At 33.2% G+C, this 25799-nt stretch overlaps 1 protein-coding gene across 1 annotated transcript in view; it reads left to right on the top strand.

Annotated features, from left to right (window-relative positions):
• The window catches only part of EPHA5 (EPH receptor A5), a 306828-nt gene that overhangs the window by 245428 nt on the left and 35601 nt on the right, over positions 1-25799 (top strand). The window contains exons 9-12 of the mRNA XM_060298694.1: positions 6053-6118; positions 15029-15096; positions 18323-18448; positions 19157-19342. Of these exons, the coding sequence (XP_060154677.1) occupies positions 6053-6118; positions 15029-15096; positions 18323-18448; positions 19157-19342 (446 nt within the window). The remainder of the gene's footprint in view (positions 1-6052; positions 6119-15028; positions 15097-18322; positions 18449-19156; positions 19343-25799) is intronic.

The raw sequence follows: 25799 nt of genomic DNA, 5'->3' as shown, positions 1-25799 counted from the left end.
TTATATAATAAAAGATTTGATAAAGGATACAGATAGACAGACAGATGGAGGACCAGGTCTATATGGGTCCCAAGTACAGGAGCTTCTATCCTGTGGAGTTGAGGTGTGCTACCCTTCCAGTACATGGATGTATTTTAGGGATTTTTATGGAGGCTTCATCATGTAGGCATAACGAATCATTAACTCCATTTCCAGCCCTTCTCCCCTCTCTGGAGAATGAGAGGTAAGGCTGAAAATTCCAAGTTTCTAATCATGACTTGGACTTTCTGGCAACCAACCCACCAAGGGTCACCTAATTAGAACAAAAGACACTCCTATCACACAGGAAATTGCAAGAGATTTTGGAGATTTGTGTCAGGATCCAGAGTCAAAGACCAAATATTAGAACAAGAGATGCTCCTAGTTCTTCTGTAACTTAGGAAATTACAAGCATTTTAGGAGCTCCGCGTCAGGAACTGTAAGTTAGAACAAAAGATTCTCATGGTACCCCTATTTAACAAGAGTTTTAGGAGTTCTGTGTCAGGAGCTGGGAGCAGAGACCAATATATATATTTCTTATTATTTCACATCAAGATATGAGTATGCCAGGATTGGAACTTGATTAGGTAAGACTAAGATCCATTGATATTTCAAAACTCACCTACCAGGGACTAGTGCTCAGATAGGACAGTTTTTGACAAGTGGCCCTAGAGGGTAATAGGGAGACAGCTATAATCATTGGTGAGGGTAAGAAGCTCTTTATAGGAAGGAAGCAGACAACTGGAAAAGATTTTAAAATTACTGTGTATAACTATATCCTATTCCAATTTGCCTAGACTACGACTTGGGAATACTGATTGGATTGCACAGATAAATTTATGCATGTCTTGTAGATGGGGATTCCCCTCAGAGTTACTCAAAAACACACGAAAACAAAAACAAAAATGAAAACAAACCTCTTTCCAGCCATTTTACATTACCTCCTCTTGGAGGGTGGAATAATTTTGTGCCTTTTTGTCAGAAGTATGGGGACTGAGGCGTATCTCCTTCCTAGTTTTTGCAAAAGATATTTTCAGTTTTAGCCTAGCTTCATCAGGAAATCAGTAATAAATCTAAGAAGAATAAGAATAAAGACACAGATGCAAAAGGTATCGCATTATGAGATATTTTAACAAATGTATAAAACAACACTGTCAATGCTAATTACCACTGAACAATAACCTAAGCTTCTTTTGTTGTAAATATTTGTTACATGTTTAAATTATTTTTAGCATGTTAAAACTGATACAGTGTAAATGACAGTATATTGTGATCAGCAACATAATTGGAATTATTTGAATTCTTTGTTTTTCTTAAAATTACAAAGTGGAATAACCACAAAAAATTTTGAAATCAGGGAAATTAAAATTGTCTCATAAAAATGCAAATTCATGAAACATTCCAACACAGTAGCTCTTAAAGATTTTATATACTTTTTGCATTCATTTTGTTTCTCTGCACAGTAATTTTTGCCTAAAGTTTAAAAAATTTAATATTATACCATATTAATTTCGTTGCATCATAGACTCCACAAATAGATTTTATTAACTGCTGGTCATTGGTTCTTTTAAAATCTGTAGCCAGACTCGTGCATATTATCTACACCTCACTTTTTGCCATAAGTCCATGTTATTATAATAATACCAGTTACAAAAAACTTTTTAGGGGGCTTCCCTGGTGGCACAGTGGTTGAGAGTCTGCCTGCTAATGCAGGAGACACGGGTTCGAACCCTGGTCTGGGAAGATCCCACATGCCGCGGAGCAACTAGGCCCGTGAGCCACAACTACTGAGCCTGCGTGTCTGGAGCCTGTGCTCCACAACAAGAGAGGCCGCAATAGTGAGAGACCCACACACCGCGATGAAGAGTGGCCCCCGCTCGCTGCAACTAGAGAAAGCCCTCACACAGAAATGAAGACCCAACACAGCAAAAATTAATTAATTAATTAATTAATAAACTCTTACCCCCAACATCTTCAGAAAAAAAAAAAAAAAAAACTTTTTAAGTGCAGACTGTGAGCCCAGGACAGTGCAGAAAGCTTTACATTTATAATCAAACTCATTCTTCAAAGCAATCCTATGTAATATAGTTTCTACTATTTATCTCATTTACATAATAACAAGTTTACCAAAAGCTATACATTTAGTAGTAGATACATCCAGGACTGCTCTTAATTTGACTACCATGATCTTAACTGTTTTGCTACCCAGTGGTGTCAAAAGGTAAGGATATTTTTATCACTCTTAATAAGTTTTGGAGGATTGTTTTCTAAAGTACCAGTGGTACTTTTCACTGTGACCTTTGAGGGCACAAACTACAGTCTTTTCTCCAGCACTAAGTACCACCAATTTTGTTGTTGTCATTGTTTTATTTAAAATGGGTAAATTATGCAACCTTTTCATTTTCTTCTTTTTTTTAACCAGTAAACTGAAAATACTTTCTATTTAATTAAAATACTTCTTTTTCAGAATTACTCTTTCTGCCCCTCTCATTTATCTTTTGGGATCTTAGTGTTTTTCTTATCCACTTGTATGATCTCTGTTTAAGAATTTAAGTCATCATTTATCCACAGCCTGTAGTCTTACTTCTCTGATCTATTATCTTTGAGAATTTCTTCCCTAGAGTTATAATCACCTTTCTTGGGTAGAAGGGAGGTTATCTTACTTACATTGACACACTTGGTACATATATTGATCAATTCTGTGTAAGACCTGGCTAAAGTAATTTCATTTGAATCTTCTTTGGATCTGGAAAGATTCCGTTATCGTATTTTAATCTTCGGAAGGACAAATCAAAATATCTCTTAAAACAAAGGTCTACAGTTTTGATATTAAGTCCAGAAGGGCTAACCTAGTTTAAACTTTGATAATAACGATCTTGTTATAGCTGCATGCAGTCACTTACAGGCTTCCAGGTGCTAAAATCTTATGGGAATGCAGATGGACTTTGTTGAACCATAGCTCACATAAATTAGATTGGCTGCTATTTCTAGCACATTTTGGTTTCTATTTCTAAATTATCTCTGAGACTTGTAAGCATTTTCAACCTGTACTTTGAGTATTTATTGATTAAGGAAAGAACATGTTCTTTATACCATCTGGTGTCTAAGTTTTATTGTGACAGCATCCTTGGAGTTAATTTAAAAAGAGTAATTTGGGGGATTACTATTCCACTTCAGACATTCACAGAAAAGGAGCTTCAGTTTTAATTTTCTCAATGACATATTAATGAACAGTATGCTCTGATCACTAAACCCCAAGAAAATGTATTTTGTGGAAATGATTTTTTTAACTTACATTGGCCATCTGTATTTATATGAATTGGTCTGAAGGTAATTAGATATTTAGTTGTGTTATAAATGGAAATACTTAGTATGGTAATAGTATATGGATCATGAAAAAATAAATTTCTCTGAAATAATGAGAATCTATTCTATCACTTTGATTATGGTATTACTAAGAATAATAGCTACCGCTTTTCTCCCAGGTACATCAGTGCCAGACACTGATCTAAGTGAATACATATATTCTCTCACTTTATTTTCACAAAACCTATGAGATAGAATCCATTATTATCCCTATTTTATGGCTGTCAACTGAAACACAAAGAAGTTAACTAAGTTACCCAGGGTATTTATTTATGCCATCTTAAAACAAGTCAAAGAAAGCATCAGTACCAAATCTAAAGCAATGACTCAGAAAAAGTAGGAGTGTTTGATTTTATAAGATTTCAGATTTTTTGACTAAACTTTTTAAAAACTATAAATTTGAAATCTAATGATAGGTAAGGTGAGTTAAATTCTTCAGAATTAAAATTTGTAGATTTGGTGTTATAGTGAATTGTATGTGTGTGTGTATGTGCGTGTATATGTACTAATTTGTAAGACAAAAGCCTTATTATATTTTTTCAAATAAAAAGGACTGAATAAAATGTTATTATTTTTGGAATCATTAGTGTATTTTTTGAGTCTTAGAACACTGATCAAGCATTAAACAAATCCTTATAGGTAATGGCCAATCACAGTGCAGTTCTTGCTTTCCTATGCACAATTCTACATGCGTTTATAAGCTGTGCACACTCAACTAGAAGGATGTTTGTACTTTATTAGGAGATGACATCATCTTTTTTTAACTGCTGGAAAACAGTTGTATACATTTGTCAACAATCTATTATCATTTATTTATTATTTATTGAGTTGGAACTGTGCTATTCAAAATTAACACATCTATGCAAACTTTCCATATTAATAGCTATCAGTAAATTGAGATAATTGTGCCATTAGGTAATACCAATTACAGTGAAACTACTTATGTGTCATTAATTATGTTTAAACTGTGATGGAAAAAAAGGTCAAGGAATCATCCTCATCTCACAAAACTAATAGTCTAAAAAAAGAGGAGGGCAAACTTTCTTTAAAGTGCCAGATAGTAAATGTTTTAGGCTTTTCGGGCTACACATTCTCTGTTACAACTACCTAAGTCTGCCGCAACAGCACAAAAGACTCCATAAACAATAAATAACGAGTGTGGCCATGTTCCAATAGCACTGTACTTACAAAAATAAGTGGTATGCTAGATTTGGCCAATGGGCCATAGTTTACCAACCCCAAATCTGAGTGCTGATACAAACAGAAGCAGTAGAAAAGTTAACATATCTAAGATATTAGTAATTAAGGCATTAATGAAATAAATGTAATTATAAGGAAATATATCAAGATTTGCCAAAGGTTTTTACAGATGCTTTATCTACTCTTATAAGTATTTTAACAATTTGATATACTGTAACTTTGACTTTCAATATCTCTACAGTGAAAATAATTATTTGGCATAGTCTTTAAAATACAAATAGTCTATCTGGAAATAAATGTCACAGTTGCCATTTTAGTGACAGCCAAATTCTCAGATACTTAGTAGTGGAAAAATTAAAGCATTGTCAATACTCCAAAGAAAATATATGGAACATTGCCTATCTTTCCTTGAAAAAGATCCATTGGAATTTAATTTGGAAATACTTGTCTATCTTCATTAGCATTCCCAAATATATTGGATGTTTATATTGTATTTTCTTCTCCTTATTTGATATAAAATAGACTAGGTACATTTTTTAGTAATTAAAGTTCAAAATAGACAGAGTTTAGATAAAAGTCTTGGCCTGCTGGTGTGTGGTACTGTTACTGAGCTCATCCCACAGTTCTCCTGAAATCACTCTAAGTGCAATTTATAAACTATACTGGAAAGTGAATGCATTGAAGCACTAAATAATTTCTATGTTATATTCTGCCATTAGTTTACTTGGTTTCTAGCAATAAAGTACATTATATTAAACAATTTACTTGGTATTTTCTGGATTTTTTACTATGAATATGTGGAAAATTTAAAAGAATATTGAATCTTGCAGTATCCAGAAAAGTGCATGTATTATATATAGGTTGTTTTTTAAAAAATATAACAATAGCTCTGCAAATATATTATGGAGACGCATTTTTAAAATCGGAAAATTTAAAGTTAAATTGGCAGCTTTCCACAAATGATTGGAGAAGTCATGTAAGCATAACATTTTCAATAGTCTGTGATAAATGATGCCACTGCTATAAGAAATCAGTGGGTCAAATGAGCAAGGCATTATTCTCCATCCTAAATTTTTAAGCTCTATGCAAAACATTTATTTACAGTGCTATTTAGAACGTCTTCTGAGTAAAATTTTGCAGGAATTTCTGAGGAAATATTCAAATGTTTACATTTTTATTTGTATGTCTGTTTTAATTGGATAATCAAATACATTGGCTCATTATATTTCCTACCAAATAAGCTTTTTAAGTAAAATAAAAATAACTATGTAATACAGCTCTGTATTTCTTAAACCCATAAAATACTTCTTAATTTGAAAAGCATTGTGGGAAAATTAATTGTGTGCATTTAGGAGTTTTTGCTTTTGAAAAGCAAAGCAGACACCTGTCTAAATTCGTAGTGTCTTTATAGCTATATCGAGGGAGTGGGATCTCTTCCTTATCTTGGGCTCTCTTGTTTGCTTTTCAGTTGCTGCGATTGTGGCTGTGGAAGGGCTTCTTCCCTGTGCGCTGTTGCCCATCCAAGCCTCATATGGTTAGTGTTCCCCTCCTGCTTTCACTCCTATGTGCTGTCCCACCTATATGTATTATCGTCAGCATTCCTTTTTTTTTTCATTTGTGTACATTTTAATAGTTAGTATTCAAGTTACGCTTTAACAGAAGAGTAGACTGAAACTGAGTCCCAAAAAAGAATCTTAAGTGATTTCACAATGGATACTTTCAAATAAAATATGCATATAGCATATCACCCCTAAGTCATGCATTCATACTTCTCTTCCAAGGCTTTTACTGTGGTCCTGATTTAAAGCAGGAAGTTGTAAGATCATAACATCTGTTTTACATTTAACATGTCAGTGTTTTTGTTGTTCCATCAAGAGTGAAACCATATCATACGTGGAAGTAGAATGCCACTTCTGTCAAAGTGAAGTCACCTTTTCTGTCTCCCAGACCCATGGAGTGACCATAACCTAAGTAGGATCTTCTGTTTTCATAATCATTGTGGATATATGTGGCATTGGAGAACAGAACCACAGTTAATTTTAAATGGTTTACTTAATAGTTTTAAGCTTGAATTACTTCAGATATTAGAAGTGATATTCCTAAGTTGATACCAATTAAGTAAAAAATATGCACATTTTTGGGATCAGTGTCCAAATGGGATAGTCTTAATTATTTACAAATGCAAATCCTAAATATATCTGGGTTATAGCTATGAAACTATAGGCTAGAACATAAGACCAAAGAACACTCTTCACAGATTTAGAGGAACTCTCCTACACAGTAGTGAGCTACCTTGTAAAAAAAATGAAATATTCCAGATAATTTCTGTCTAGATTAAGGAGTCTAAATCCCTCTACTACTATATTGAGCTGTTATTCGTAGTCAAAATTTGCCAAGAAAAGAGATGAAATGCATTTTAGAGAATTATAGGGCTGCCTTGGGTCATTTAAAATTGTTACTTATGTTCTCTAGGTGTAAATTAATTTTTGTTGATTCAAAAAACTGGTGTGAATGAAAGTGCATGCATGCATAGATGTGAGAAGTGGTGGAATTGATACCAATGATCTTCTGAGAACAAGAGAGCGTAAACAAACACAAATTAATAAGATTTGTTGATCTTTTTACTCAATCTTTTGAAATTTTTATATTTGAAAGTTTTTTTAAGTTAATATGAAAGTACAGATTTGTTCCGAATTATTTACCTTAGGAAATTCTTGTATGAGCCTAGGGCTTCAGTGACAGACTAAAAACAAAAACAAAACAGCCCTGAGACCTGGCAAAGGCTGAAGTATAATATAAATGGCTTGAAACTGTGACTTTATTTTTTTACTGCTCCATAGAAAAACTTAAAAATGGTCACTGAATTGCTCATTCTACTTGACTCTCAAATTTGGTTATTATAAGAGATAAATCACTGAAGCAGAATAAGCAGAATTTACATCTTGAAAGAAAACAAAAATGACATCCAGACATACCTTGAACTAAACCTCAAAGATATGGGTGTATGAACATTTATAAAGCCGTGACTTAGAAAGTATTGATGAAAACTAACTTTAGCTGGATCTAAATTGCTTCATTTTTTTAAAAAAATGGCATCTCTTTCTACTGTGTAGTTGACTTCAGGGAGTTTATGCAGTGAAGAAATAAAAGAACAGAGGAAAAGAGGGAAGGTGGAACATTTTCTTCACAAATCATACACCAGGAAACCTAAGAAAGCAATTTTTTTTCTAACATCTTTCTTCAAATAATGTCAGCAATTATTCAATGAGTGTGTTTGTGTGTGTGCATGTGTATTTGTGTGTGTGTGTGTGTGTGTGTGTATACATAATAAACAAATTATTGAGCCACAAATGTGCTTAGGTACCCAATAAAATGTTAACAATTTGTGTGCAAAGATTTATGGAAAAGCCAGAATTTTTTTAATGCATTCTTAGTAAAACAAAACAAAATAAAGCAAAAGAAACAAACTTTAATTGAGCTTACATAAATTAGACAGCAAGAAAGTTGTTCAAAATTATTAATTGGGAAGAATGGAAGCTAAATATGTTTTTATTGCTCTGCTTTCTCAACTTCCATTTTACAATTTCTAGTCAATATGAGGTTTCAGTTAAAGATACTATTTGCTTAGATTAAAACATTGGGAAGGAAAAAAAAAAAACTTAGGTAGTGGAAATTAAGGGCTGAGAATTTTCCTACTATAATCAGTAAAATACTAAGAAATCTTGACCTAAAATCTTGTCACCTAATTTTGTATGTATAATCATATCAGCATTTGTCAATTACCACATAAATAATTTCTAAGGAACATTCTCTGATCATTTGTGAACAGACATATTTAAAATTACAGAGCAGAGGTTAGATAGACATTTTGAGATTTTGGAATATCATAGTTTTTCATTTCTTGAAAGACCACTCATGAATATGTGTGATTGGTTTTGACCTTAATATAATGCAACACATATACATTAAAATTGCCCATTGTAAATATACTGGCTTTTAGAAGTACCTTAATATACCTTGTGGAAATCTCAGGGTCCGAAAAATATAATTTCAAAACCATTGATCTAGATCCTTTGTTCTGCAATTCAACTACATTAAATCTTCTGCAGGGCTATGGAGTTCTGAGTTTTACTCTCAAAGTTCCCTCCAGGAAACCATACTCCATTATTTTTCAAATGCCTCGTGTGCTATTTATAAGATGAAATTGGTAATTACATGTTGTTATCTTTGATCTCAAATTATTTTTCATCACTCTAGTTGCCTACTTTGTTGCGAAATCTTTACACATATGCATAATGTTAATTTTAAAAATATTCTTCCTGCTTTGATGGAAATCTACCCAGTGATGGAAGATATTTCTGTAATATGTCTTAATGAAACCCAGATGCCTAGATTTTAGGCACCCTATCCCCAAGACGGCCTACATTTTTAGCAGGGGTATTTTTTTATCTGTGATCTTTGACTTCATACCATCACAGCTGGCTTGAGACTCTAGTCATCTTTTCATTCCTCCCACCCTCACCCCATCCATTTTTACAAGCATCCAGTGTTGAATTGATTGTCTTCAATGTAAATAAGATATAAATATGTGCAATTTCTAAAATGACATTACTATTTACCCCTTGATATTCATTTTTGTTTGTGCTTACAGGAACCAATATATATTTATAACATAATGTTTATTATAAGTTCTTCTGAAATTTCCCATAGTCCCAAAGTAGCTTTTCCTTGCATTTCTTAAATTCAAACATATGTTAGATTATTCCTTCATTCATCAGTTGTCAAGCTTTCCAGTGTTTTTATATCCCTTACTACTTCTTCTGAGGGATTCATGTGGCAAGTAAAGTGGAGTTCACTATTCTGAAAATAGAGATATTAAATTCTTATTTTGTTTATTTACCTACTCTGTGATTTTTAGAAAATCAACCTCATTTTTTTAGAAATTATTATTATTTATTTTAAATACTATTTAAAATCAGAAGCACAAGGGAAAAAACTCTAACTTCTCTCATAATTCAGAGAATAAAACAAAAACAAAACATAGTTCTCTGAACAAAATGATTGTGGATTACATTGAAACATTAATTATTACCTTAATTTTTCAACGAACTAACTGAAAGTTAATTCATTAACTGAAAGTTTCTTGAAATTTGAAGTAAGCAAAATTTTATTTTTACATACTTAACAGATTATTTCACTCAGCTTCAACAGATTTCTGTCGGGGAGGTATGTGGAAGTGCTATTCCATTTTATAGAGTTAGGAAAAAGACATAGAGAATAAAATCATCCTTATAATTCTAGACCGCCATTTAAAGTGCTGTTGGCAGGCAGATATGAGGCTTGCCCACAATATAGAGAGATAATATATTAAATTCCAACTGAGGGCTTGCTATGAACTGCTCCCAAATCCTTTTTTGTAATACCTGTGGAACCTCAGACCATAGGAGATATTAAGTGGGACTACTCTAATTGAGAAATCCAATGGTCACATCCATGAACTATTTTAAAAATTAGTAGGAAATTACCTACTCTCACATTAGAACAAAATTTGTTGAAAACAGGGAGACACAATACTTACATGTCATACTTTATGAAATGTGTTTTTATATCAAAATTCTAAGGTAATTAAATTTTAACTCAATAATGAAGAGTCTATAATTCATCTGTGAGTTTTCTGAAGTATTCCAAATTATTCAAGTCTTTCTCTTATTGCTAATTCTAAAAGGATTTGAAGAGGTTATTAATGAAAAACTTTACAAATTCATATGTACTACATTATTTTGGAAGTATTATTTCTAAGGGTTTTTTTCTTTGTCTTTTATAATATAGAAATTAAAAATGATATATAAGGCATAAAATAAGAAATAAGCTAGCTTCTCACATTGCCATTAATCATAGGGTGGTTAGTATCCTTGGAAGAATGTGAGATGGGAACACAGTGAGCTGTGCCCTCATTTTGTGTGGTATAATCATCACTCCATTCCCCTATCCAAGGAAGGCATGTTTTCAAAAACATGTACATATTCTTTGAGAAGTATGTCTGAGAATTTTCAGTAAATAATAATAAATCAGTTGCATTTTTTGTGTAACTTAAATTTCTCTGTAAGGAACTCAAAATCCAGTACCCTAGTATACAAATGCTAGCAAGACAGCCTATATATACAATGTCCCATTTTTCTGCATTTGCACTCACATTCTTATTGAAGAATGTGGTTCTATAAAATAAAACAATCTATTTTCAGTATTTATTAGATATTTTAATAGGCTAATCTTCATATGCTTCTTTATTTTATGGGGGCTGAGTTAACTGAGGTTTTATTCAAACTACTTTACAGTTGTAGAGACTCTTGAAGTGAAAAGGTCAAACTATTTCCCAAAAAAACTGTAACTTATTTTTTTCAAGATTCCAGCATAAAATTCTTAAACACAACATATGCAGTGGTTGAGGTCGTTATGTCAGAACAAAAGAGTGTGCATATATGGATAAATGTGTTTTTAAAAGAGGCTACAATACAAGGAACTTTTCTTTTCCATAAGCAACACGTATTGACTCTAATGTTTGCTCCAGCGTTGCCTTTTGAATATTTTTGCTTTAAAGTATGGTAAAGCATCTCTTAATCCATCTGGATAATAGAGGAACAGTTATAGGCTTGTCCATTTCTGAGCCAGGCACTGCATATGCTCACTCTTTCAAAGACATCAAAATGCAAAAACATTCCTTCTTTCACCATTCCCCCCTCCCCACCTTATTTAGAATTAAGGGGAAAGAAGTGTTTATTCAGTGTTTATTTCCATAGGCTAAAGCAATGGAAAAATCAGATTTTGTGGAGGTTATTGTGGAGTAAGGATCTACAATCTCCTTTTGCTCTTTCATTCACTCTTCTTTTCTCATTGTCCATAATGGTGTCATTTAGTAAAGTTCTGATTCTGTGCTTCACTTGGTACTCTGGAGGGCTTGACATTCATACCACTAATTTATTATCAAATCTTTAATTTACATCCAAGAACTACATTACTCATTGGCACATCCATCCATTCATAAATATTATTGTTTACTATTTCATGTCTTACAGAAATTTCAAATATTCAAATTTAGATGTTGTGGCTTGGGCCAAGTTTTTAAGATCTGCATTAATATTATCAAGGCTGTGTTATTTAAATCCTTAGGCTAGAAATGGGGGAAAATAGATTGATTTCTAAATTACCCATGGAGTCACTTATATAGGAAGCATCACTCTATGAATTATGCTTACACTTAATATGATTTCTCATGCCCACCTCTACTACTAAAAAATAAAATAACATTGTTTTCTAGAAGAAAATAAGTATAAATGGCTAGAAGATGATTCCTCTACTTGCACTACAGTTGTTTTTAGTAAAATGATATCAAAGTTCATTAAAATTGTGACTGAAGCAAAATGAAGAAACTGTTTCTTTTCCGTTTGAAAAAGAAATCGGTTCTAGAAGATAGGAGTTGTAATTGATGTACAGAATGGCATATTTATTGACTCTAGTGTATGCTGAGTTAAAATGTTGCATCTGGACAAGGTACAGAAGATGATACTGAATGAACAGGCTCCCTGCGATGCTTTGTTAGAAAGGCTGAACCACTGCTTGAGTGCCAGTCTCTGCCAGCTGCACTTCTACTTGCTGTATCTTGTTGAGGTTTGTTTTAATGTTGCTTTGGGGTGTTCCAGAACTTAATTTTTTATGTTAATGTGACATGCAGCCGTATTATGTTATAGAAGTCTTGAGATGCCTGTAGTCAAAAATAACTCCTTCTTATTGCCCTCTTGACTCTCACCCTAGGTATTAAAATGTTAACAACTCCTCACCATGGTATTCCCAAATCATTTTTTAGATGAGATCCAAAGTTTTATTTCCATTTTCATATGAGGCATTTGCATGCAATTTAAATATCCATGAAGCTTATTTATTGATAAAGACTATTTGAGGATATAAGTTTCAAAGCTTGATTTTTTTTTTTGAAGGTAGGAGAGTTAAAGTTGGAATGGATGTTTGTTTTCTAATGTAAACTGCAAGAACTTGTATACTTTTGAGGTATCTTTAGAATTCCTCTAACAAAGTTTTTTGTCAGTATTATTTAAATAACATAAATCTCAGGATGATTTCACACAATTGTATTTAGAACATTGGTAAAAAAAATAAACAGTATCAATAACTTCTCTCTAGAGACACATACATTAAAGATTGAAAGAATAAGTAATATTTAAAAAATATGAACAATGTATTAAAATATCTTAAATGTCAGCTTGAATAGACCAACTATTATTTCAGGATGATATCATGTGTTCATTTTTTTCTCTCCATTTCACTGTGGTGAAGTGATTCAAGATGTCTTAAGGGCTCTTAAGTGACAAATGCATCTACATGTTATGAATAAAATTTGAAAAACCACCAGTTCCTCATTGTGTAATTTTCCTCACCCAAGAACACTATATGTATTAAGTATATTACTTCAAGTTTACTTAAATTTTCCTAGCTGTACTTTACTAATAAACTGCCAGTTCTTTAACACGATAAAATTAAGATAATTGCATATTTTTCAAAAATGGCACAAGGAAAGGTTTTGTTATCTATGTTGTATAATATATGTAATTATACACTAAGAAAGATAGAGAATAAAATAGGTTTCATTTTTATATCAAAATATACACATATTTAAGAAACATTTTAGAATATAAAACCAAGGAACAGTCCTCAGTGCATGTCAATTGGCCACTTCATTTATATCATATAGTAGTTTTCAGTCAACTTTGTAATGAAAATATTTTGTCAATCTGACACTTTGGCTGTATTTTCTTTATGCAGAAGTAAATGAAATTTTGTTTTTAATAAACTCAATTTTGTTATAAGAGCTTGTGAATAATAAATTCACTTCCTTAGAGTTTCACTAAAAGTAATTTAAATATTTTATTTTGGTCAGCTGTTTTAATGTTATATGGTTATTCACGTACCTTAGTATTCATCAGCGTATTCTCTCTCTAAACACTTGTCCTTATGTAGACTCAACCAGAATATCATCCACTCATTCATTTATTCATTCATCAATGTGACGAATATTTCTGGGGCCAACTCTGAGCCAGGTGCCAGGTCACTTCAGAAATTTATAGATGAATGGGAGTTGCTGCCATTTAAGAAACTAACAACAATAGCAAGAGAGCCAAAAAACATTCTCAAATGACTATGTTGCATTGTAGAATGGCAGTCACACCATGAGAGGGATACAGAAAGCTACTGAGTTCAGAGGGGGCAAGATTGCATTAATCCAGGGTATTAGGGGAAAAAAAAAAACAAATGTGAAGAAGGCAACACTTGAACTGGACTTTGATAATTGGAAATTGTTAAGAAGAGCATCCTAAGTGCAGGAACCAGTATATAGGAACATACGGAAGCATGGAGAAATATCTCAGAGATGATGTGGGAAATGTGCATTGGGGCTTCGTTTAGGAATCTTTACCTTATTATTTTATTGAAGACTTTGCAGAAGAGAGCTAACACAATAGAAAAGTACCTTACTTATGGCAATTTGGCTACAGCCATGTCTAGTATAGTTTAGGAAAGCAGTTATAGAATGCAGGGGCATCAGTTCAGAGGCAGTGATAGTAACCCAAATGAAAAACAGCAAGACCTTAATTGAAGAAGAGGTAGAGCTAGTGAAATGGAAGAGGTGGATCATAAGACTTTTATGTTATATAATGCTTGGGATTTGGCAACTAATTTGTTGTGAGGTACACGAGAACAGGGCTTTGATCTTAAGGTACCAAAGCCATGAAAATGTTATTAAGAGGAAAAGAAGGCAGCAGATCAAGACTGAAAGTCAAGAAAAAGATACTCTTTTCTTTTTCAGATCTATTGAGTTTGAATGCCAGTGGAATATTCCTAGAAAATAAATCCACAGGGAATAACAGTATAACTCTCAAAAGAATAAAACCAGAGGGATAGATGTATTCATTAAATTGATGGAAATGGATAGATTGACAGGAAACCAGTGGAGACACTAAAGACTCCAAAACAAGAGAAATAAATAAAACAGAATAATGAAGTAAGGCGCTGAAAGGAGGAGACTTTTGAATCAGAGACATTTGGGACAGTTCATCCTGAGAAAAGGCAGGGGCCTCTGAGGTGGCAAAAAAAACAGTAAAAGAAAAAGGGAACAGAGAAATGTCTGGTGTATGGTATATGGTGAAGTCATGTTTAAAAATAGGTTTGGAGAGCTTCAGACTTCTCAGTGAAATCTGGGCAAGAGTGAGGGATACTAGCTGGGGAAATTCGATTCATACAAAAGAGTATTGGTGTTATTTCATACTGCTGGTGTGAAAATCACTTAAGGTTGCAATCATTTCAACTGTGTTGCTTGCTTCTGGGCTGGATGTGATTCACCACTTGGAGATGTGACTAATCGTAGCTTACTCTGTTCCAGGCGGTGTGGTTACAGCAAAGCAAAACAAGATCCAGAAGAGGAAAAGATGCATTTTCATAATGGGCACAGTAAGCAAACTGTAAAAAAAAAATCAAGATAAAACAAAGTAGGGGACACTTTATTGTTATTTTGGCTTCTTTTCAGGCTAGAGATTTGTAATAACTGACCAAAAATATTGGGATAAAAAGTGTAAAGTGTAAGTGTTTTGTTACATTCCTCTAAAGTGTATGGGCTTGTGGTGCTGCCTGCTGACCCTAGGCAACAGCTGGATGGCTTTTTCAATTCTTTAAAGCATACTTTCATTACAATCATTAAAATAAAAACTTTTTGCTTAATATAAAAAGCTATTATATTTCGAACCAAATTTCCAGTCCAGTTCTAATTCCTAGCAACAGTCAGTAGAAATATGTCATTAAATAACACCACCAGATTAAATGAATAAATTTCTTCTTCTTTTTCTAACATTTTGGTAGGAATTTCCCTGAGGACATCCTGTAGCAGCAACCTTGGTTCAAATGACTTGAAAAAGACTACACTTTTAAGAAATGCAGAAAATCAAGTTTTAATAATGAGCTTTAAAAATCTGCCTAAATGGGAAGAATAAAGAATATAAAGTAAAAATTTCTCTTTATCCCTCAATCTTACTCCGTTCCCTAAAAGTAATCTTATGAAGTATATCCTCCCAGACCTCTTTTTATACATTTATAAAATACACACACTCAGTTATCTTTCTTAACATAAATAGGATCATACTACAATGTTCTATAATATATTGTTCCAGTTCTATTAAAAACAATAGTTCAATAAATGTTTGTATACTCATGTGTATATTTATATATAACAGATACCTAGAAACAAAATTGCTGAGTTAAAAAGCAATGCAGGGGCTTCCCTGGTGGCTCAGTGGTTGAGAATCCGCCTGCCAATGCAGGGGACGCGGGTTCGGGCCCTGGTCCGGGAGGATCCCACATGCCGCGGAGCAACTGGGCCTGTGTGCCACAACTACTGAGCCTGCGCTCTGGAGTCCACGAGCCACAACTACCGAGCCCACGTGCCACAATTACTGAGGCCCGTGCGCCTGGAGCCCGTGCTCCGCAGCAGGAGAGGCCGCCGTAGTGAGAAGCCTCCGCACAGCAACGAAGAGTAGCCCTCGCTCGCCGCAACTAGAGAAAGCCTGCTCAGCAACGAAGACCCAACACAGCCAAAAATAAATAAAATTAATTTTTTTAAAAAAAGAGCAATGCATTTAAAATTTGATAGATATTACCAAAACTACCTCAGAAGAGGCTTTATGAACAGTATAGGAGAATGCCCATTTGCTTAAACTTTCACCAATGGATATTATGTATATTTTTATGTTTGTCAATTTGATGAGCAAAAACAGTGGTACAAGTGAGGTTGAGTATACACTTCCTGGCCAGTTATATTTCTTAGTGAGTGAATTACCTATCCATTTCTCTTGCCTATTTTTCTGCTTGCAGCTTCCTCATTTTGATCATAAGAGTAGCCACAATATATTGAGCACTTGGCTATGTGCCAGCCACTGCCCTCGGTGCTTTAAAATAACTTTTTTCTTGAAACAACCCATTTTACAGGTGAGAAATATAAAAACCATGGAGAGGAAATTCAAACACTGGTCTTTTTTACTGGTCTCTTCTACTCTAAAGGCTGTATTTTCTCCACTATATCACTATACCAAAAAGCCTCATTTTACTGAAACAGAAACCCCAAAGGGAAGAAACCCACCCAAACGTTCACAGTCTCGTAGCTAGGATGCCCACCTCAATCCGGATCACTGGTGGGCTTTTTTCTGGTCTTCCCAGAAAACTAAGTTGAAAACTGCCAAAAGGCTGTTCAAGCAAACATATTAGACTCCGTGGCCTGTTATCTGTGTCCTTCAAGATAAAGAACCCACAGAACAAGGGTGGAAGATAAATAAAATAGAAACACCAAGAAACATGGAGACTTTAGCCCCATTCCAACCATATCACAGTCAAAGCAGAGAGCTGATGACCCTACAAGTCAGTCCTGGTATGGGTTTCAGTCACCTCCCATGCCAAAATGTTTTTTAAAACTCTGAAGCTAGACGAACTATTAATCACAAGCATGAGTAGCAGATAGTTTGAGGTTCTGCTCTTTATAAAATCAAGATGTTTATTTTATAATCCTTTTACCAAATAACCCAGAATGAAAAGTTCCTAAGACTTTTGCCTTTTTTTCTCAGATGTGATTAACGTAGTGAGAACTACTATAGGAAATATGATTTTCTGATATTATTGTTCATACTGATTATAAACTTCTAAAGAAAAAGAGGATGGGACAAATTAAGTCTAAGAAATTTACAAAATCCCTTCCTTCAAAATCATTAACTAAATGTCTATCTAATGAATTGATAACAGTTTTAAACTGGGTACATGGAGACGCATTAAACAATTCTTTCTACCTTTGAGTAACTAAAATTTTCCAATAATAAAAAATTTAAAAACAAATCTGCCTAAATGGGTTCTAATTTTATTATTATTTTAATATGTTCATTTTTTAATAAACAGTACAGTGCGAGTTGATTTGCCAAGTAAATGACAAAAAGAAGGTTTTTTGTTTTTGTCAGTCTGCCATGACCATGAAAGTCAAAATCATGAAAGCCATAATTCATGCTGCAAAGCATTTTTGAGTCCATTTTCACAGTACTATCTTATTTAATGTTATTTATCATCAAAAAATACTGTGAGGGTAATATTGGTAGCCTTTAAAATGTGATGAAACTGAGGCTCATAGAGCATAAGAGACTTGCATAATGCCCTGCAGCAACAGTAGAGTGAATTTCTCTTTTCTTCTTGACTTCTTTGTCAGTCTTATAGGACCAAAGCACCAGAAAAGTTATTTTAAATTATTTTTGTAAAACCTAAACTAATCATCCGTGATGAGATTTTAAGGAAAGCATAAGAAAACAAACCAACAACTAAACCAGTAGTATTTCATTGTCCAGTTTAGTAAACAAAAGTGTCTTAGTTTGCCTCAGAGACTGACTCCTGAACATTAGTGTTGAAAGATGTCCTTATTCAAATACGTCATCACATATGCACTTCTTCTTGTGCGTGCCAACAATCCAGATTTCTAAAATTATAAAACTGAGAGCTGTACAAATGACTCCTATAATTCAGGAGAGGGTCTGTCCTTGCAGCTCTGTCACTTCTAGGAATTGGGGATTTAAGCCATAGTTGTACATTAATAACGTTTATAATTTCACTCATCCATCACAAGCACTTCGATTGTAATGCCCATTTATTTTTACAGTTAAACTGCCAGGAGTAAGAACTTATATTGATCCACACACCTATGAGGATCCCAATCAAGCTGTCCATGAATTCGCCAAGGAGATAGAAGCTTCATGCATCACCATTGAAAGAGTTATTGGAGCCGGTAAGACGGTGTGTTTAACTCGGACTTTTAACTTGTGTTTATATTATAACATGTAATATATCAATGTCCTGATCTAACTCAGAATGTTTTTAATCCTTTGTAATTGACTTGCTTTCAAGGTGGTATATAATTGACCATATTTTAATATTACCTTCTGCCTAGCTCATACTTAAACCAACAAATGTTTGGTTTATGAAAAAAAACAAACGAGCAAAAATGTATATTCAAACATAGTGTTTTGCACCATCTACTGTTTATTATATTTCATATATAATATATATAATTTTTAATACCCAAAAGTATTTACAAAATTCAAGCACCCAATTATTCTACTTATGAATCATCTCTTCCTTAAGACTGTTTCCTTTTTGTCCTGCTATGGCCCTTTTCTTTTCTCATTAGTGCCACTGCTAGAGTAGAAAGCAAGGAAGAAGGAAGTGATTTTCAGTCAGTTGCTTTTAATTTCTTTCTAATGTTTCCATTAAGGTTTCTGTAGGTGAGAATGATGAAACTAATAGCCCCCAATGTGTCTTACGATCACCTGTAAATGATTTTTCCCAATGCACCATTAATTTAACATAGATAAGGAAGTTTGACTCCCTTTCAACTCTGTTTTATCTAAAGCTTACTATTCTAAGAGAACTTTAGACTACTGTTAGAGTAGGGATTTGTAATGAGTTTCTGTGTTTTCTATATCTTTATCACAAGGTGAATTTGGTGAAGTTTGTAGCGGACGTTTGAAACTTCCAGGAAAAAGAGAATTACCTGTGGCAATTAAAACCCTTAAAGTAGGCTATACTGAAAAGCAACGCAGAGATTTCCTGGGTGAAGCAAGTATCATGGGGCAGTTTGACCATCCTAACATCATTCACTTAGAAGGTGTTGTGACCAAAAGTAAGTACAATGGCAAATTATGCATTTGTGTGTGATCATAAATATCTGAATTTCTTCTATTAGATTATTATTAATTTCAGGCTAAAGAGAAAACTGGCCATAATGTGATTAACAATTTCCCTAATATTAATAGTATTTGTCCTATATTTTAGTAGATTCTTGTCAAAGCTGATCTTCAGTGAACCCGAATTTCTATTTATTATTTGAAATATTTGTGTTAACTCACTTACTATGAATTCAGCACCAGAGAAAATGTATCCAGATAAAAGGAGCAGTAAAAGTATCAATTTTTTTTCCTCTTGGCTCTTTCACTTTTTATCCTAATGAAATATTAACTTCAAAGTTTTGATTGAGGCATTGATGTTTAGCATTTAATAGGATTACTGTAACCATAGATGCCCACCACCTTTTAAGTGGTTTTTTTTATAGCCAGATGTATTTCTTTTATTGATTTTTTTCATTGAGATATTTTAATAGTTCTAAGGAAAGCAATTGCCTCAGAAGACTGGGAAAGTTCCTTGAGACTAATTATTTTGTTAAAGGAAATCCTGTTTTTACTCAGATATGTCTGGAATTTCACATCTCTCAGATTCTTGTTAGTGTCTTGTAAATGTGGTTATGTGTTGAGCTTCCCAATATAAGGATTTCAAATAATTCTTCAGTCACTCAATAAAGTATTTATGTGACACATAACTGAGGCCTTTATTTTCTTTTAATCCATTTTTTCTTTGCCATTCCTATGTATCTTTTTCCTTCCTTTATACCTCATACACTTCATACCACTTTGTAAAATCGTCTGAAACATTTGGCAAGGAACACGCTTTAGACTTTTTTCAAGCACTGGTTCAACTTCCATTTGCTGTTAATCAAGTTTTAAGTTATATATTGCCAAATGTGCATAGCAGCAATGTATGTTCAATAAATGTTCTCAACCGATGAAGTAATTTAAATTTATTGGATATCCATTTATGCCATTTAGCTTTTAAATATGGAAAACAAAACAAAAACAACAACAATAAAAACTTTTTCCCAATAAAGAGGAACAAAAGAAACAACAACCAAAAAAATTACTGGTTTATAACCAGTTAATTCCCAAATCATGATTCATTCACAGTAGGTCACAGATGAGAACACAGAAGAAAAATACCTTAGCTAAAATTATCATGTTGATGATTGGCAGAACTTTTGAATCAGCCTGTATTGCTGGGAGATTGTTTTTCTCCATGTCTCAAAGAGATACACATCTCCAGTAAGAATGCCCATAGCGGAATGTAGCATAGGAATAAAATTACCTGCAGCCATGTGGGTTTCTTCAAACTTGGATGTGTTACTTTTCATGTACCTCTTAGCCATCTGTATGTCTTCTTTGGTGAAATGTCTATTTAGATCCTCTGCCCATATGTATGTATATGGCTGATTCACTTTGTTGTACAACAGAAACCAACACAGTACTGTGAAGCAATTATACTCCAATAAAGATCTATTAAGGAAAAAAAAAACAAAAAAAAAAAACTTAGATGTGTTTCTTTCCCCCAGTTGAGTACATGCCTAAAAATAGGTAAGAGGTAGGGACACAACGCAGGTGAGAGACAAAGAAAATATATATTTTTTTGAAGGAATAAAATAAATTAAAATATTTTACAAAATCATGCCCTATGATGAATGGGGAGGAATATTTTAAGTGAGAATATGATGTGAGGGACATGGTCACAGGTACAATAAAATGAAATCAGAATTTGAACGGGACTATACTCTATCTGAGGGGAAGGACTTTGAAAGGACATTAGTGATAGCATGTGCTGGACTAGATACTATGGGAACAAGAATTATAACAGTGATTGAGTAAAATTATTTCCTATGCTGGAAAGGTATTATCTAATATAAAACATACTTCTTAATGGTAGTCATAGTAATAATAGGATGCAAAATATTTGATATATTTCATGTCTTCTTTTCATCCATAATATGACTGCTAAGTTTCACTTCCTCAAATAAACTAGGACCATGAGTTCCTCTTACCCAGGGTATATGTAAAACTAATGCCTATATGTAGACAGCCAATCCATCCTGTAATGAGTTAAGCTGTAATGTGTAGAAGAGTGTCAGATCACTATTATGATCATGGAAAACAGTACTGCATAATGGTCAAGAACATGGGCTATGGCTCTAGCCACCAATTTTCATTTTGCTTCTGCCATAAACTACTATGTGACTTTGCACAAGTTGGTTATACATTCAGAACCTTAGTTTCCTCGCTAATGACATGGGGTAAGAATGCCTCAGTGATGTTGTGAAGGTGACATGAATTAATACAGGTAAAGTTTAAATGGGCATGACACAGAGTAGGTAATTAATAAACACATGGTTATTACTTTCCCATTTATTTCTCTTCCTGTGCTCTGAACTCCTCTATATCCATTTCATTCCTAATCCATTTTAATTGATATGTTGCCCTGCCTACATTGCCTCTTCCTCTGAAACTTAACTACCTTTTCAATCCCTTCAAAATCTTATTCAAATTCTATCATCTCCATGAAATAATTCCTCATCACTTAGCCCTGAAATAATCGCTCCTTCTTTCGAACACTGTACCTGTATAAGGATTTTTGCAACTGTCAGTAATGTTCCCTCCTTTGTCCAAAACTCTTATTCAAATTTTCATTTAATTTTATCTCCTCTGCATATATTTTTAGCTCCCTAGCTAAAAAAGTCTGCTCCATGAAGAAAAAAAAAGTCTGCTCCTTAAAGAAACAGATTATGTCATAAATATTTATGTAAACCCATTACACTTAAACCTAAAACCAATCTATGGTCACTTTAGTTAAGCACTCTGAGCCTCAATGTCACAAAAAAGAAAAAAATCATACCTGCCTTATAAAAATTTTATGCAGATTAAATTAAGATATATTTGTGTGTGTGTGAACAAAATTGCAGGTAGTTATAGTAGTATTTAGTTTAATCTGTTTAGGTGAATTCATCAAATAATATCAGATATTAGGAGACAAGATCCCAAAATTATTAGAGCCAGTAGTCACCTACTTTTATAGATCTCTAATTTATTACAGAATTTGTTTTATGTGAATGGGTCCTGACTGAGCAATATAAGACAACTAAACTTCTCATAGTAAAACAACTAAATTTGTCATAGACCATTTTATATGCACTTGAGACCTTTATTTTAAGAAGCAAATGCCATTATCAGCAAATGATCATATTTAAATTCTGTAAAGTCTAGTCTAAAAAACAGGGCTGTGGTTGAAAATACGGACTTTAAATTTCCAATCTTCTAATCAAATATTCTGTTTGATGTTGCTGCGGTGAAGTTACACATACAGGTAAAGCAAAATGTAAATATTTAAAATACTTCTTTGTCTTATTTTTTTTTCTGTTTGAATTGAAACTGTATTTCCCCTTAATAAATGTAGCTCTTGATGTTCAACTTAGGAAGTCTTCAACTTGTTTTTAATTTACCATGTTGCAACTCACTTTATTTGTGTCCTTAATTTCATGTTATCTGATCTGATGCTAATTTATTCAGCAGTTATTCTCAACCTGCAGCACACAGATAATGAGACATAAGTGCAACTAAATCTTGTGATTGTTTTGATTGAAGCTGAGGTGGGGAGTCTGAAGTAGCACTCCTCTGGGTGGTGCCATCACGAACCTTCCTCCTTCCTCTATCACTGCCTTTCGTGACAGAAATATGGAGCCTCATTCAAATTCCTTCTGTGATTTGTGGTTAAACAGGAGACATCATAAATAAATATATATTCTAGAGAGACTTATGACAAATGACGTAAGAAACCCACAGGTCCTGGCTTAATTGACTCATTCACAATGCATGATGCTTTAATGTAACATACATAGAGCCAGCTTTTACAATTCAAATAGATTCAGGAATAAAATTTAGAAGTGGAAAAATAATTTTCCCATTGCAGCACAGCCTTAGTTCTTTAAGATTTATTTTTTCCACCCATGGAAATATTATAAAAATTGACCAAAGGAATATTTCTATTGAAATATTTATAGTTATATAAATATTTATATAATATAATTATGTAATATAGTTTATACAATGTAGTTATATAAATATATCTATTGAAATATTTATAGTTATATAATATTTCTATTGAAATATGTATATTTCTATTTAAATATTCATACTTATATTTCTTAATCTAGGATAATATACAAATAAACTTAGTTCTCCTGTAAAATTAATAAATTTAAACAAAATATTAGAGAAAAATTAAAGAAATGTCTCCCTGTTTTTCTTTCCATGTCTGAGGAAATAACACATTCAATGGCAATTGATTATTTAAATTGTCAGATAATTCTGACTTATATAAATTTGTAATTATCTTTCAAATATAGTATTTCATTCTATCCTGTAAAAGTCCATTTTATTTTACAGGCCCTTATTATATATGACCCAGGGCTATTCCAACAATCTTCAGACTAGTCTTTCCATTTTGGTATTTTCCAATGGATATTAGTCCATTCCATACATTTTACTAAATCAATTTCCTCTCTTGCTTCATCACCAGGAGCAAACAAATCAAGCAAAATACATATACTTTGATACTGAACTTGATATAATTTGGCCATATCTCCATATTACACTATTTCCTTTCCAGAAAACTCTACCTAGTTCTTGTTCTGCCCTTGGAGATACTTCATTCTGCCCTAGCATGTCCTCTCCACTTTCCTCAGTTCTACTTGACCTTCAAGTTTAATTCAAATGTGACCTTCTCCATAAGATCAGTGTCATTTCTCTTCATTTTTCCTTCCATCCTCAGTGTCTGCCTGGCATAGAGTAGGCCACTCAATAATGTTGAATAGCTGAATAAAGGAAAGCATCCCAGTTCTACATTTGTTTTATTTTGCTCACCTGTGTGTTCCTAGATCTGTGCTCAGCATGTGTAGCATTTCATGTATTTGTTGAATGAATGAATTCTCAGCCAGAGACAATCTTACAAACTCTAGCTGCATTTCTCTGCACTTTGTCATATTGTCCATTGTATCATAGTTATCTCTCAACATGTTCTGTCCTTACTACACCATGAACTTCTTGAAATTGATATATGTTTACAGCACCCCTAGTATCTGTCACAGGGCCGGACACATTAGGGAATTTCAAAACTTTTTTAAAAGACATGAATGATAGTAAATGAATCAATGACTAAATTACAGTTATCTAAACAGTTAAAATGAGTTAGAGTGATATACAATTTATATTTTAATTTAAGCAACTTTGTTCTATAAAACTATGGGTGTTTTAGGAAAAATAATTAAAATGCATATGAAGAAAATTGCATGAGGATCTTTTCACAGGATCTTACATATAAATATAAGTTATAACTACTACTAATAATTAATATTACTTTAAGTATGTGCTAAGTTAATGTTCTTTATATATTATCTTCTTTAATCTGCACAATAATGCTATCCTGTAGACACTAGTATTTGTTCTCATTTTACAGATAGGAAAAATTAACCTTAAGGAGGTTAAATACCTTATCCAATATCATAAAACTAGCATAGGATAATACCAGATTTAAAAGCAGTTCTGCATGACTCCAAAACCCAAGCTCTTACAGTGTACATTACTAACCTCATTTTTATTATTTGGTATACACTTGACAAGAAACATTTATTTATTCAAAAGGTATTAATTGATCACCTAATACATGTCTATTCCTATTTATCAGTGGGATACAGCAGAGATTAAACAGACTGATTTCCTGCCTTTATGGAGCTTACCTTTGGGTAGGGGAGAAAAACTAATTGAACAAATACATTTATAATATATTAAATGAAAAAAGTAAAGCTAAGTTAGGAGATTATGGATTGTTTCTATTGAGGGTTGGTGGTTTCTATTTTATTTAGAGAAAGACCTCTCTGATAAGGCTTGAATAAGTGAAGGTGTGAGCCTTACAGATATCTGGGGGCAGGCAGTGCATTGTAGAAAGAAGAACCTGCAAGACTCGAATGGAACTTGCATAGAATGTTCAAGAAAAAACAAGGCCAGCGTTGCTTCAGTGGAATGAATGAGAGGAGTCTGGTAAGAGCTTAACTTGAAGATTTAATAGGAGAATAGACAGTATATGAACACTTTGGTCCCTGCAAAGAGTGCCTCTTATTCTGAGCCTTGGAGCCAAGATGTGATAGAATCTTATTTCTACATTAACAGGATCAGTCAGGATGCTGTGTTGAATAAAGATGGTAGAAGCCAGTGTTGAAATGGGGAGACAGGGAGGAGACTACTGTCATTATTCACACCTCATTATGGGTTAGATCAGGGTAGTAATCTAACAAGATGGTGAGTAGTAGCTGAATTCTATAGATATTTTGAAGGCAATCACAGTAAGTCTTCTTGTGGATTAGATGTGGAATATGAGAAAAAGAGAAGTCAATGATAATTATAAATTATTTGTCCTGAGTACCTTGAAGAAAG

This window comes from Globicephala melas, chromosome 5 (assembly GCF_963455315.2).
Source record: "Globicephala melas chromosome 5, mGloMel1.2, whole genome shotgun sequence".
Lineage (NCBI taxonomy): Eukaryota > Metazoa > Chordata > Mammalia > Artiodactyla > Delphinidae > Globicephala > Globicephala melas.
This window is presented reverse-complemented; position numbering and strand designations above follow the sequence as displayed.